This window comes from Anoplophora glabripennis, unplaced genomic scaffold (genome assembly GCF_000390285.2).
Source record: "Anoplophora glabripennis isolate ALB-LARVAE unplaced genomic scaffold, Agla_2.0 scaffold387, whole genome shotgun sequence".
Taxonomy (NCBI): Eukaryota; Metazoa; Arthropoda; class Insecta; order Coleoptera; family Cerambycidae; genus Anoplophora; species Anoplophora glabripennis.
The window spans coordinates 65,891-81,998 of record NW_019421739.1 but is presented as its reverse complement, the minus strand read 5'-3'; the positions used below and the strand labels follow the sequence as shown (position 1 = coordinate 81,998).

The 16,108-nt window shown below is 32.8% G+C and overlaps 1 protein-coding gene across 1 annotated transcript in view; it reads right to left on the bottom strand.

Moving 5' to 3' along the window:
* The window catches only part of LOC108908407 (spondin-1-like), an 87,111-nt gene that overhangs the window by 39,971 nt on the left and 31,032 nt on the right, over positions 1–16,108 (bottom strand). Inside the window, 2 exon segments of the mRNA XM_023457104.1 lie at positions 10,007–10,213; positions 13,037–13,228. Of these exon segments, the coding sequence (XP_023312872.1) occupies positions 10,007–10,213; positions 13,037–13,228 (399 nt within the window).

Genomic DNA, 16,108 nt, shown 5'->3' with positions numbered 1-16,108 from the left:
CGCAACTTTGCCCCCATTTAAGTTAGTTTGTATCTCTTACCGTTTTCGAGATCCCTGTAGTGAGAAGCGAATTTGTAACAGCCTGTATAAGTTGTAGCGTTTGGTGAAGGAAAATTGTTACAGACATTAAATTTGACCTTAAGGTCACTAGTCAAGGTCGGTAAAGGCCAATTTCATATTTTGAAATAGTAACCCATATTTTTGACCCCTGAATTGAAAAGAGCAGACAATTTTATGTTCAGATAGTGACTTTTGTCATGGATCAAAATAACCTCATAAGGTCATTCTGAGGACAACATTATCTTTGTTACTGTTGAAATTAATCTAAAATTACATTTAAATTGATCGCTTCTAAGTGATTACATAAAAATACGTTATACCGCCTTGGACGTACAATTTTAATTCGGTATTAAAAAGAGGGTTTCTTTTAATACAAATCCGTTTGACATTCAAATGACTTTAAAGTTTAATTTAAGGTCAATACTAATTAACTCCTATTATACAAATTTTAAAAAACCCATTTTTCGATAGAAACTACCACTTTGGAGTTACGGCTTGAATATTGAGTAAAAGGTAATGTTGACCTCAGAATGACCTTACGAGGTCATTTTAACCCACGACAAAAGGCACCACATCTGAACGTAAAATTTTCCGTTTTTTTCAATTCCGGGGTCAAAAATATGGAATTAGAAAATTAGAAAATTTCAAATTGACTTTGATCAGTGACTTAAGGTCAAATTTAAGGTCAGTAAAAGTTTCCCCCGTTAAATCCTACAACTTTTTCCGCTAGAACATAATCTGTAGGAAATATTTGCTTGAATCGACTAAAATGGCCTATCCTGCATATTGTCTTTTTAAAATCTACAAGAATTAGGAAATGTCAATTTAAGAAAAAATTCTTATGAACGTAGATCCGACCAAAGCATCTTGAAGGACAAAAAAGATATATTTGTTCCATATCTATACCGTTTTCTTTAGCGATACAGGTTATAAAAATCAAACTGTAGTGGATTGCTCTCGTTCTCTTGATACATTGTACCAATTAAATTGAGAAAAAAATTAGGTGATAGAACCTTTTTATGTCATATTTAAGACATATTAATAATCATACTCTGCTGGCAAAAAAAAACATATTTTAACAGCAACATTCTTATCGGCTTTTTTTCACTATTTCGCTCCTGTGATCAAGCATAAACATTATTTTCTTTTGATTTTGTGTTTAATGGTGATATTTTATTTAAAATCTTGTAATAAACGTTAATTTGAAGGTTTTGTGCCACTGAAGAATGAGTAGCTAACTTAATTCTTCGAATTGAAGATAACAACACAATTGTCAGTATTTATTGATTGTAGATTCTGTTAGAGACCTCCATTCCGATCTCATTAGCTGGTTCAAAGTTATTACATAAAATTTATTTTTATAAATATTCTGTACATTCTGTATATTAGTCATCAACTTTGAGCAGGTATCTCCTGTTTAAGTTTTGTACTTATTAAAGTTCAGAGATATCCTATACAGGGTGATTCAAAAAACCGCTGACAGACTTCTAGGGTAAGTAATACCTGAAAAATTAAAACGAAAAGTAGTAATAAACATAGGGTCGCAAATGCCTCCTTAACGAGATACAGGGCGTTAAAGTTTCTGTAAAATTAAAGCGTAAAAATGACAAAAAGAAGCTTATAATCTAGTATACTTAACTCACTTGTACACATTGACATTAGTGACAGGCGATGTTTAATTTTATTTTGAATAGCACAAGCCTACTATGCGAAACTAAAATGAATGAAAATAAAATTGGATTTACAAATTTTCTACAAAGGTGTTTCTCTTAAAAATGGTTGCTTTAATCCAAATTTTGCAAGAGACCAATTCGATAGACAATTGAACACTTTACACGAAAATAGTGCCCGTTTGACAAAATTAGCAGTGGCGTAGAAAATATTTTTAAGAAAGGGTCACGTTGACCCCGTCTCTACGCCACTGCTGCTCATAAAATTTTGAGCAGTACATCAAACATTGGTCTTAAGGTGCTAACTACGCATAGCAAATTTGAAATAGATATGTTCAGGCATTTTGGAATTATTGCAGACAATGTTTAATTTTACAGAAACGTTGACGCCCTGTATCTCGTTAAGGAGGCATTTGCGACCCTATGTTTATTAAAACTTTTCGTCTTAATTTTTTATGTATTATCTACCCTAGAAGTCTGTCAGCGGTTTTTTGAATCACCCTGTATATGTATATAATTTAATTATGAGCAGTAAACTGAAAGAAAATAGTGATCTGAAATAGTTATTATTAAGTTTTATTTATGTAGTCGACCAAATAATTAAATAATCCATTCATCATAATTATTTCTGAAAAAAAAGATGAGATTTTTTAACTGCCTTTTTACATCACTTTGTTGTTTTTATGCCAGGTTTTGAACATTAATTCAATGCAGTTGAGTAAATTGGGTACTGTAAAGAGATAGTAATTGTTATTATTTTTATAATATTTATATACTAATACTAGCTGATCCGATAGATGTTGTCATGTACAAATTTCGATAAATTTATAAACTATGAATTATAAAACATTAAATTTAAACGCCCTAAATTATTCTGAGAGCATCTGAATCCTCTTTTAAAAATATCTCCAGTTCAAATAAGAACGGGTTAGCTCAATTTGTTGAGAAGGGAATAGTGAATTCAGAATATTCAGGCGCCAAGCTATGCATATAAAATAATAGAGAAAAGCAAATATTTTGGAACTTTATTTAAATAATTTTAACTTCATTAAATTTAATGGATAAGCTTTGTAGAAAGACATTAATATCAATTAATTATAAGCAGGATACCATCGAAAATGCGATTTTCGTCATAGTACTCGTATATGTTTATTTATGAAACATTTATGTTACATAAGACAGCATTAACAAAAACAATAAGAAGAGACAAAAAAATACAAATTGTGATAAAACTTGTTACATGGCATATCGCTTATTTTCTTAACTATTCCAATACTTAAAATGTATACTATGAAAACAACATATTTTGACGAACATAAGTGTTGTCTTTTAATAATTGTTATTAATAATAATGACAATAGCGGCAAAGCAGTTGAATTTGCTGATATAAAATAGGTGTGATAAAAATGCATGCTTTGCTTTGCGCAAGGTCAGGTTTTACAGTGGACCAGTTTCGAGTGCCGTGCAGAAGTGTATTTTTATATTAATTTTGAACTGCCCTTTTGATTTTTTTTTATAAAATTGTATTTAATTTTTTTAGTAATGTAATCAAAAAGAGCAGTTCGAAAATGATTTAAAAATACACTTCTGCACGCCACTGGAAACTGCTCCACTGTAAAACTTGACCTCGCACAATGCAACGGTGGCAAAGTGCGATAAAAACGGACAAAAACTTGAAAGAATTTTTATAGCACCTATTTTATATCAGCAAATTCAATTGTTTTTGCCGCTATTGTTATTATTAATTAATAAATTAATTAATTTGTGGTTTTAATTAATAAAATAATTTGACATAACTGACGTTACAACAACTGTTTAAAATTTTGTCCACCGACGTGTAAACACATTTGGGCTCGTCTTACTCAGTTTCTACGAACTAACACAAATGTTGTCTTGCTTCACCATAAATTAAAACGATATTAACTCCGAGTTGCTATACTCTCCAGCCATTTTTGACACTAACTACTAAAAAACTATTATAAACACTATCGCAATGACAGCGACGATTGTAAACTCGGATTTCAGTATTCGGAGTCGCCGAGGCCACGTGGCTCTCCACGCGTATTGCGAATGACGCTAGAGACTACAGTTGTCCAGCGATGTAATGCTTGAAAGTACTACAACTTCAATAATTTTCTTCTCGGAAACATTAGGATTTTACAAATTTTTTTTTTACGATTTTGACTCCATTTCTCATGCCGCATCTATTGCTAATTTTTTTTGGATCAGTTGTGAATTACCCTGTATGTGCTACTAAATAACAGCTATTTGGTATTTCCACTTAGGTACATATCTTTTTAGATAATAATAAAAAAGCCTACCAGTATTAACTTTTCTGATTTTAATTTGCACTTAATATTGATTTATGTAATCAAAATGATTTTTCAATGTCCACAGTTGACATGGTAATATGGAAACTTCGATATTTAGAAATTTACTGATTCATGAGTTATATTTTAATATATTAGATAGCATCTCCTAATATGTGCCGTTGGGAGATGCTTATGTTTTCTAGAAATATGTATTATGATTTGTCTCAAATATTTTTAATACTTTTTTCGCAACATAAAATAATTTATATTGTTTATTTTGTTCATGGTTCAACGCCAAATCAAGGATTTTGTCCCAATTATTTTATTTTCGTGTCTTTATTAATAAAATTCAGTTTTCCTCTTAAGTTATATATCAAACGAAAAAATACCAACATTTTTTGTGGAGAAATAAAATATAAAAAATACATAAAAAGTTATCTAGTATGTGCATGCTCTTTCTTTTCAAAATGTTATGGATCTCATATCTGACAGGCACGCCCGCCTCTGGTAGAGCGATGAAATTCTAGTTTCGACAAAAAATACCTTCTGAAAATCAAAACACTTACCTACATAAGGTAAAAAATTCAAACATTTAAATTTTCAACACTCCGTGTAACTAAACCACTACATTTTCTAAAATGTTTACTAGAAGAAAAAAGTGTACCTATATGACACCCACTATTTTATCATATGCTATCTTCTACTGAAGGCTTTACACTGAAATCATTTGGACCCTATATATTTTAACATAATCTACATTTAAAAATACATATAGGAGGTCTGTTTAGAAATTTACAAAACTTTATTTATATTTTTATTAGTTTTATATATTATTGGTCTTTGCCTCCTTCAAAATACTTCCCTCCACTATTCACACACTTTTCCCAGAGGTGTTTCCATTTCGAGAAGCCGTCCTGCATAGCTTTATTTATTTAAAGTCTGTGATGAATTTGCTTTGATGTCATCAAGAGTCTGAAAACGGCGTCCTTTCAGCACTTATTTTAATTTCGGAAATAAGAAAAAATCGCAAGGAGCCAGGTCTAGCGAGTAAGGAGGGTGAGGGAGGACAGTAATCTGATTTTTGGAATAAAACTGACGAATTAACAAAGTTGAGTGTGCGGGTGAATTGTGATGGTGCAACAAGTATGAATTGTCTCGCCACAACGCGGTTCACTGTTTCACTTTGATGCAAGAATTCAAAATGCATGCAATCGTCTCCCGTTATTATCTTTAAATAAATGTTTCATCGTCATTGGACTGTTCAAGGAGTTGCCGACAAGATTTCCTTTCTGTTATTCGGTCATCAAACGAGGAACAAATCATGCTGTAACTCGAGGCATGTTCAATTTTTCAGTTAAATTTCATGGCATGACCGGATTGAGATGCTAACCTCTTTTCCAATTTCTTTGACTTTCTGAACGTGGGAGTCATTAGTTGATGTCGAAGGCCTACCTGTTTTAAATTGTAAACACCATTCGCTTGTTTCAGAAGTTGAAACGTTTCCGTGAATTTTCCCCCAATTTTATGCATCATTGTTCTAGAAAATTGCACATTTCAAAAATCGTCTCTCGTTAAACGCGTGTTACTATTGAGATATCAACAATCCAAGAACATGTGGTTACAGAGGAGGTTATGCATAACGCAATGCTGCCAATCGCATATCACTAAAATATCTCCATTAGCGCGTAATTCAAAATGTTCCGTTAGTTTCTGAACAGACTTCGTATGTTAAATAAATAATTGGTTTTTAAGCGAAATAATAGTGACAGAATAAGGAAACCTTAGATAACTTAAATTTATCCAAGATATAGAAGTAACATTTTAGTCACTCTACAATATTTTAATTAACTGAGACATGTTTACATCAGAGATAATATAAGAAAATAGCTGAGTATTGGAACCTGAAATCATAAGTATAACTTTAATTGGATGTACTCGAGATAACGAGAAAAATTTACTTGGAAGTTAATAACAAACTTTGCTTTTGATTAAACCTTCATCCTTCGTACTCGGATCGGAATAAATTTCCAGCCATTAAATAGGGATACTTTTTTGTTTGAACATGTTGCGTGTAAACTGATGTTTTTTTTTTTCAAGATGATCACCATATGTTTCTATCTTATAAGCACTCAATTTCGATCCCATAAATTATTTCATAGACATCGAAGACATTTCGAAGACATCATAAAATAAATTGGGCATTATGGAGAATCAATTTGAGAAAAAATTTACTATTTTATGTAAAATATTTTAAGTATTATTATTAAGTATTTACGTATTTAAGTACGTTGTCAAACTATGCGTTCAATAACAATTGAAAATATTTTTGTTTTAAAGACAAATATTTTAATTTTAATGAGAAGCTGAATTTTTAATTATTTAAAAATCTAACTAGAAAATTAAACGACTGATAAACTTTATAATACATAGACTAGGTGGTATCTGTTTTGGTTTGGGTAAATTTTCAATTTTTTTTTCAAAATCTGGATTGCAAAATTATTATGCAAAATCTATAGAACCGATTTTGATGAAATTTGGTGTGATGATTCTACATAATGAAGTTTTCTTCAGCCAAGTATGAAGGTCCTATACCCAACTTAAAGACCAACAAAAAAATTCCCTAAAAAGTAACGTTTTTTAACCCCATTTTTGGCGATTTCTTCGATTTTTATAATAATAATCATGATTTATTCGATTTGTAACTAGTCATATTTTGTAAAAAAAGTTATTACAAAAATTTTTTTCCTCTTCCATTTTCAACTAAATCAACTCTTCAAAAGATACATAATTAAATAGGAACAAAAATATGACATTTTTCGATTTTTTTTAGCATATTGTGCCGCCAAAAATTAAGCCCACTTTTTTTTTATGAGCATAGAAAAATTTGTATTTCTAGTGATATTTAAAAGCTAAAAATCTCCGGACTAATAATTAGAATAAAAACCACACCAAAGTGTTTATTAAATACAGGGTGTCCCGTTCATGTTTCAAAAAACTTTGTGCAACTTCCTCATGGGAAAATCATAGGGGTAGTTCATGTAAAGTTGTTTTTTTTCTTAGACGCCCTGTTTTCGAGATACAGTGTGTTGAAGTTGTTACCTTCCAAATGGTTTTCCTTAATTATCTTTATATCGGCTATAGATAAAAATGTCAAAATTTGTAGTACACGAGTAAACATCAACTGTGCGTTAAGAATAATGTGCAAACAGGTTCTTTCTGAAAAGCAGTATCGCCGATACAGGTAATTCAAGGGGTACAATCGAAGAAAAAATAAGTTAAAAGTCAAAATTTAGTACATTCCTAAATGGTTCTGTAAACTCTAAACGATACTACAAAAAAAAAGGTATACTTGTTGAAATTCTGTAGCATGTACCATTTTCGAGAAAAATGAAGTTGCATTTTTTTTTCTCACATAAAGCAGCACAAGTACATTAACAAAATATTAAATTTTGAATGAGCTGAAGACATTTAGCTACCAACAGTATTTGCATTTAAGACTATAATTTTAATTTCTTACGTATCACATGAAACAGTTAAATAGTAAAATTTTTTAATAACTAAAAGAAATAAAATGTATTTTAAGTTTCATTTTGTTGTAAACTAACATTTAAAAAAGTAAATCAAATTAAACAGATTATGGTAATTAATTATCTATTATTAACTAATTTTAGATTTTGTAAACTACTACACTACCATTACTAAAATAAACAATTGTTGAATGGACTGAATTGTTGATGGACATGAATGCTTAGAAAGAAGTGATAAAAACAGAAAAATATTAGGAAACAGACTCGGAGATATACAGAACAAAACAGCTGCACAATTAAATAAATGTGCAAACTCGAAATACTACAGTAGATACTGAAATTGTCCCCCATTTCCTTCTATGTAACTTCATTTTTCTCGAAAATGGTACATGTTACCGAATTTCGACAAGTATACTTTTTTTGTAGTATGCTTTAGAGTTTACAGAACCGTTTAGAAATATAATAAATTCAGACTTTTAACATTTTTTTTTCGATTGTACCCCTCCAAATACCTGTATGGGCGACACTGCTTTTCAGAAAGAAATCGTTTGCACATTATTCTTAACGCACAGTTGATGTTTACTCGTATACAAATTTTGACGTTTTTATCTTTAGACGATTTAAAGATAATTAAGGAAAACTATTTGGAAAGTAACAACTTCAACACTGTATCTCGAAAAGAGGGCGTCTAAGAAAAAAACTTTACATGAATTATCCCTATTATTTTCCCATGAGGGAAAACATGAACGGGACACCCTGTATAAAGCCCCTTACGAACAAATAAATAATATTCTATAGAGTAAGGTGCGATACCTACCCGGCGACGGAATTGCCGTTTGTTAGATTTGCGGTAACTGTGCGGTGCCACAACCTCTGTTATGACTTTTTCAACAGTTTTTCTAAAGCTGAAATTGCCGTCTAAAAATTACTTTATTTCCTTAAAATCTCAGTTAATGCCTAATAGAGTAGTTGAGATCCCAGGTAAATACAAAAAATGAATACACATTATTATTAAAAATTATAGAAATTAGGATTTTCGTAGGCATTGGATTGACTTCGGCTCCTCTTTGGGAAATTTATAAAAAATATGTATTATTATTAATTATGATGCAGCCACTTTAGTGTCAAAAGTCAAACAAAATCACTACTGAAACATTTTTTTAATAATGCACGTTTAACAGAAGGTACTCTGACCAGCAATACCTGTAAATATCATAATCTAATTGTCTAGGGCTAAGGATTTCCAGATAGGTTAAATATTTAGAATTGATAAGCTTACTTGGACTGCACACTTGGAAAACGTGATAAGTAAGACGAAGAAGACATTGTGTGTCGCCTTATTGGTAGAAACTGGGGACTAATGCCGAGGATGTCATGCTAGATGTATGTATGTACCTATAGTATGGTAAAATCTAGAATATTTTATGGCGCTGTGGTATGGTGGCAAAAAACACAACATACCACAGCGAGGGAAAAACTGAATAAAATCCAGAGATTGGCCTGTTTGGATATAACGGAGGCGTTGTCAACGACCACGACAGCTGCGCTAAAAGTCATGCTAAGTCTGCCACCGCTTCATTAATGGTGTGAAAGAGAAGCGTTGTTAGTAGCATACCGACTTAGGAATAATAATGACTTTAAAGGTAGTCTCTATTCCAAGATTATGGGAACATCTATGTCGGAACCAATGCTGGGGATGGTATCCGACAAGATGGTGGGAAGGTCTCACTTCCATAAGCCATTCGAGACTCGAATAGAGGATCAGAGTGAATGGGAAATTTGGTACCCTGGAAAGATGGAGCCTGATGTGGCTCAGACACATATGGAGTGCAAGCCGCAGTCTGGGGAGATTTCCTACTGTATTTCAAGCAGAAATTTTCACGATAATGGCGCGTGTTTAGCAGAGAATGGACGTAGAGGTTATAAACTTATATACATATTCTTTGACACACTCAAGGTAAATTCAAAACTTGTGTGGGAATATTTACAAATGATGACTGAACTGGCTACCAATAATACAGTTAGATTGTGTTGGGTACTAAGACACAAATGTATTGACGAAAATGAGAAAAAAGACGACTTTCTAGGAAGGCAAGGAAGGAAGGAGAGCAAGGCAGCTTTTGGACTTTGTTAAAAGGGCAAAGCTACTTGCTGAATAGGTTTGAACAGTGGACGGCACAATAGGCCTGATAAGGCCGCGGTGTCATGGGGCTTGAATAGAACCTAACCACAGGAAGAAGAAAAAGGAAAAGAAGAAGGCAAAGGAAGTGCAATGTAAGTGTGGCGTAACTGGCGGCGACTAAATGCATAGACCACGCCATAGCAACCCAAAAAACCATCATACTTTAAATATCAGCACAGGTCGTGAAACCTAAAACCACTAAGAATAACGATATAATTAAGAAAAATTTAAAACTAATTATTTTTATTTACCTACTTTTGCTTTTAATTCGCTTTCCAACATTCTGGTGTTGCCGTGCTCTGCAAGTTGCCTCAGACCTTCGCTGGCTATATCCCCATAGTTCCAGAAGGTGTAGTTCACTGTATGGGATGCGCCGATGATATCGCTAAATCTTGTTAGTCATCCATTTGAAGGGAAATCTTTAGGGTGAGTATTTCTCGACCAAAGCCCCTCGAAGGTTACCTGTGACAAATATGAATTTATTATAAACCTAAAAGCAAAGGGATAAGTCCATAAAAAGCTGTATCTTTGGAATGCCATACTGGCAATTCAAAATTGTTGTCTAAAATCTTTGGGTAATTTTTTTTTATTTAATTGGGTATGTTGCTACACTGAAAAGAAAATGAAATTATATTAGATATTTAAAAATATTAATTATTTCTTGAATAAATAACGTTTGCAATAAAAGAATAATTAATTGGGTTGGTTTTATAAATTTATTTCTGCCCAATCAGATAAATCTCATACCGTGAATTTAATCCCTTTCGCAATTATTGTAATTTGAATGAATAATAGAAGGTGCCTATAATAAATAAAAATTACCTTAATCACACCAAATTCCGCATTACTGCACTGCACTGCTAGGCCATTTGTTGACAACTAAATTTATGGCCAGTGGCCCAATGCGGCTGTGTTTGTGCCGCGTTTGCCCGCGCGCTCATTCTTTAACTGAGCGACCAGACCTGTATATGGGTATGGCTAAATAAATATGGGAACAAGTTTTCCAAATATTTCAATGCCGAGTTGCTGCATCGGAAAGACTACACCATTTGTGCTACTTGTTTAGAAAATACCCTATATAAAAGCATTTGATTTCGATGATCCAGACCAAACTTTTGTTTTTTTAATGGGATCCCTGTATATTTACTGTTTCCCCCCTTTTTTATTACAATAATACATATATACATAATCATGTATTAGTTTTGAAAGTTTGCACAATATTTAGGTTTATTTACTGATCTCGCACATAGTCAAAATTGCCGTGGAACGACGGATTAGGTACATTTTCCGCTGCTAAACTTTCTACTTATATCTATCCTTCGAGCATATACTCCTAGAGGCAGCCTTCAGTGTTGAGAAAGCGCGACTCGTGTGCGAGAGAGAAAGGAGAATAAACGGACATGCTATCTTTCTCGCACACCAGTCGCACTTTCTCAGTACTGATGGCTGCCTCTAGGAGTATATGCTCGAAGTATCTATCCCATTATAAAATGTGTTTTAATAATATCTTAATTATGGACAAAAGACATAATAGTAGTATTACTGTTGATTCAAAAACTTTATATTAACATTCAGGACGGTAAAGATTTATAGGTTTTATATTAATTGTATGGAAGTATTTTTTTTTGATATTTAATGTAACAATGAGAGATTCAGGGCTGATATAAAGATATAATAAAATTTAAAAAATATATGCTTATTGTAACATACTAACCGAATTACAAATGTACACGATATTACCGGTATTACAAATGACTTATTAGTAACGCTATCTCAGAGAGCCGCAACGGTGTGCCAAGTGGGTCACATACGTGAGCCACTAGTTTAGAATGCTTTTCACGTTCACATCATGTTGGTATACTGTTGCCTTTGTTATCGTGCGGATGTTGCGTAATTAATTCCTATCCGTTGGTGTTTACGGTGGTATATTGTAGACAATTTAATTTGTTGCTTTTTAATAAATAATGCTCTTTTATAGGAGAGGAAGATGGTACTGTTGAAAAAAAATATTCTGCAATTGCTAGCTTCATAAAACTACCTTGGGTATTTTCAGTCATAGAAAACAAATTTAAATGACTTTACAACAAATAATTTTATACTAATTTACTTGAGTTAATAAAAATTATATTAACAAAAAATAACAGAAAAATTACTTGGGGATTGAAAATTGATATCAATTATAACATTTTTCGACTGTTTTTTTATAATAATAAAATATTTTTTGTTTTGTAATTAGAATATTTAAAAATAAAATGATTATTATTAAAGCTTTTAATCGTTTTAATATTTTCCCGTTCATTCCTAATGCTTGTTAACTTTCCGACGTAGTCAATTAATAAGATTGAAAACCCTTGTGGTTACACATATCTGCAAGTAAGCAACTTTAAGTATTACGTCAAAAGCACCAGTCTGACGTCGGACGGCCTAACCGTTACAAGCGACAAGAAAATGTGCAACGCGGGATATGGTTCCCGGAAGAGGACCACGGCAGATTGGCGCCAATGACCATATACTTATAACCTGCGAGCGACTTCATACCCAGAAGGCTCTCCAGCGAACGTTCGCCCCGACAACACTTATTCTTTTTCACTAAGTTTGTTTTCAATAAAAATACTTTTATTTTTACCATTGAGAGTATTTTATTTTACTGCACACCAAAAGCAACCCTCAAGTGGTAACCCCGACGTGGTCTTTCAACCGGCGATATTTTTCAACCGACATGATTGTTTCAACCGACGTGATATTTCAACCGTCATTTAGTGAAAGTACGCGATTTTGTGTAACTGGAGTGGTTTTTATTACGTGTAACGCAGTAAGCAACATGAGCTTCAAACAATAAAACTACGTTGAAAATCGTACCTGTCTGAAAAATGACAGACTGAATCGCATCGAGCAACAATTGGTGGAGATGTCGCAGGCAATGGCGAAGAGGACCACGGCAGATTGGCGCCCAGGACCAGATACTTATACTTGCGAGCGACTCCACACACGACTCTCCAGCGAACGATCGCTCCGAAAACACTTATTCTTTTTCACTAACTTTCTTTTCAATAAAAATACTTTAATTTTTACCGTTGAGAGAGAGTTTTATTTTGCTGTACACCGAAAGCAACCCTCACCCTCTTGCTGCAAATGTGAAAATGAAATGAGTAGCTTTGTAGCTACTCTGTAAATTACAATGTTCTTATCGTTTCACCAAAGAAATTAATATCATTAGTACCTTCCTATACATAATTTGCGAATTATTTACTGCAATTTGTATAATATATACATTAAAATACGTACCTCGTATTTGGCTTCATCGCAAGTGCAGCAGTGTCTGAGTATTTTTGGTTGAGTATCATCGGTGTCCGGTGACTCCTCGCAAAGAGTTTTCGTCAGCTCCCCGTCTTCGCTGAACCACAGGTCGACGGACTCGACTACCGTAGCTCGAAATTTGATGCAACCACTGCCTTTCTGGGGCGCTTTCCATAGGACCTGAATGAAATATGTCTTTCAGAATCATCCTATTGTATTATGGAGAGACTAATCCTATAATGAAATTAACTCAGTGTTCCATCAAATATCCCATTTGTTTAAGGGAACTCTAGATATCTTAGGGATACTTATGTCCTATGTTTTCTGACATATCCTTAGAATTGAGACATATTTGATATAAGTAATTTATATTTAAGAACAGTGTATTATCGGAGAAAACAGATACAGAACTTTTTATTATTTAAACAGGCATCGACCTCACAAACATTTTAAATTCGTTTTATTTAAAATGCCACCGCCTAATTTTTCAGAGGTATTGTTCTTATAATAATCAATCTAAGGGATAAAATGTATTTACCCACCCAGAAAACATTTCAGTGACTTTTTAATCTGCCAGATAAAATCTTCGAGAGAGGGTTGCAGCTGTCTTGAATACTATCTAAAGCACCCGCTAAATAACGTTATATAAATCTCGGACAAAAGAGAAGGCTTATAGATTGCTGGGCGCTTATTTTAATTCATATTCAAAAATTGCTCCGCAGATGACAAAATCATGCTTTTACTAGAATATACTTAATATGTCAAAAATTTGCAGAAGTAAAAGAAAGTTACAAAATCGAGGACACATTTCAAATAAATTTTAAAATGATTTTGCTTTTTATAAAAAATAAATAAATGAATACACCGTAAGCAAATGAACGAATTAATTAAACAGTGAATAAAGGAACGAATTAGTGAATGACTTCAGAAAAACGGAATGAATGAATGAATGAATGAATGAATGAATGAATGAATGAATGAATGAATGAATGAATGAATGAATGAATGAATGAATGAATGAATGAATGAAGAGTAAATTAAAATTTTATAATACTTGAAGTAATCTTATTAAAACCAAAATTGATTTAATGGCGTAGCCAGTTCAGTTTTCAAATGCTATTAGCCTAAAGGTCTTAAAAAAAGCAGCAAGAAGGAAAAAATTTGAAGTACTATTCAAATAAATCTTATACAGAGTGATTCAATCATAATGCCATTCATTTTAACCACGTATTTGGGAGGTCAGGGAAGATAGAAAATCGGAAAATATATTATTCGCCCTTTTAAAAGGTAAGCACACCTAACTCCCCTACTTTACATCACACCTGTAACGTGCCGGCGGACCACAAAGCGTACGAATGTTGAAGCGAAACAGCTGATTTCCCCAGTGGTCTTGAATTTTACAATTAGTTTCAAAATCAGAGTGCAGCGTATCCCAATTCTATTAACAAAGTGCTGTAGACGGATGCCGTTCTGACATTTTATATAGGTTGGTACCATACTACTCTTTGAAAAGCAATAAGTCACTAGGTATACGTACTACAAACCGAATAATTAATTGAACATAGGTAATATTAAAAATTCATATTCAATTATAAAATATAATGAAAACGTTACCAAAATAAAAAAATACTAAATTGTAATAACCTAACAATAGAAAACAATTATTATGTTTATACATTTATTTTTATTAACAAGTAAATAATATGTTTAAAATGTAAAAAGTATCTCATTCATTTATATGTCTAGGCAAAGAGATCTGTTTACTTTTTATTGTTCACTACGTATTAAAAACGCAGTAAAAACTCGGTTAGTGACCAATCTAAATAAAAAATTTAAATAAATTTGGAACGAATACACTGAAAATGAATTTTTCGAGACAAAAGGTCTGAATTTTGTTCGGGCTAGGGCAGTACAGTATTGGGGGTCATGAAGGCTTGCAAAAAATGTAATAAAATTTCTAGGGTCGTATTTAAAAAAATTAAGTTGATGATGGTCCTGAAGACACGAAACGTTACATATAAAAATTGACTATGCCATTCGATAGAGGACAAAAAGTGGCCATGAGAAAGTGTTCTTCTTTTTTTAATATCGCCTCAAACAAGGCTGAAATGAAACAAAAACGGATTTCCAAAATTTCGTTTTTTTTTTCAAATATTTCGAAAACTAATCATGTTAGCCTTGATTTGTTAGAGGCATAATGTTGGACTCCTGAATACGCAACTTTGCCCCCATTTAAGCTAGTTTGTATCTCTTACCGTTTTCGAGATCCCTGTAGTGAGAAGCGAATTTGTAACAGCCTGTATAAGTGTATAAGCAATATTTATCATAGTAAACATTAAATTCAACGAGCAATTCAAAAATGCAATAACATACCGTGACAATGCTCTGATGAAAGAATACATTAAAATATTCTATACAGGGTAGCCCATCGAAAACGTACCGCAAGGCATTACAGGGTAGTAAAGAACTTTTCGGCAAAATCCAAAAACAGGTCAATTTTTTTTCTGAGGGGGACAAGTTTGGCTCAAAATGCATACCAAAATCTTCAACCCCCTAAGTGGGGGTGCTATCCCCTAAATTTTTTCAAATGGGAATGGGGGTCAAGTGGGGGGTCATTAGAAAGGGCTTTTAATTCTCTATACATCGATTCTTACTTTTTGAAAATCGATCCATTATTTTAGAAAATATGCAGCTTTGAAAATACGAACAATATTTTTGACGAGAAATGCGAAAATCGATTTAATTTTACTTTAAAACTTACGGTATTAGTCAAGTAAATGCTGAAAATGTTGTCCGCCAACTTGCATACAATGATACAGGTTGTCTTCAAACCGTTGTCGAACATTCTGGAGCACTTGCGGTGTTACTTCGCGACATACATTAATGATTCGTCCTCGCAGATCTTCCAAGGTATCAGGTGGAGTGCTGTAAACTTTGCTTTTAATGTGCCCCCAGAGAAAGAAATCTAAAGGATTTAAGTCGGGTGACCGAGGGGGCCACTCAATTGCACCTCTTCGTCCTATCCAGCGTCCTGGAAACGTCTCATTTAGGTAATTGCGC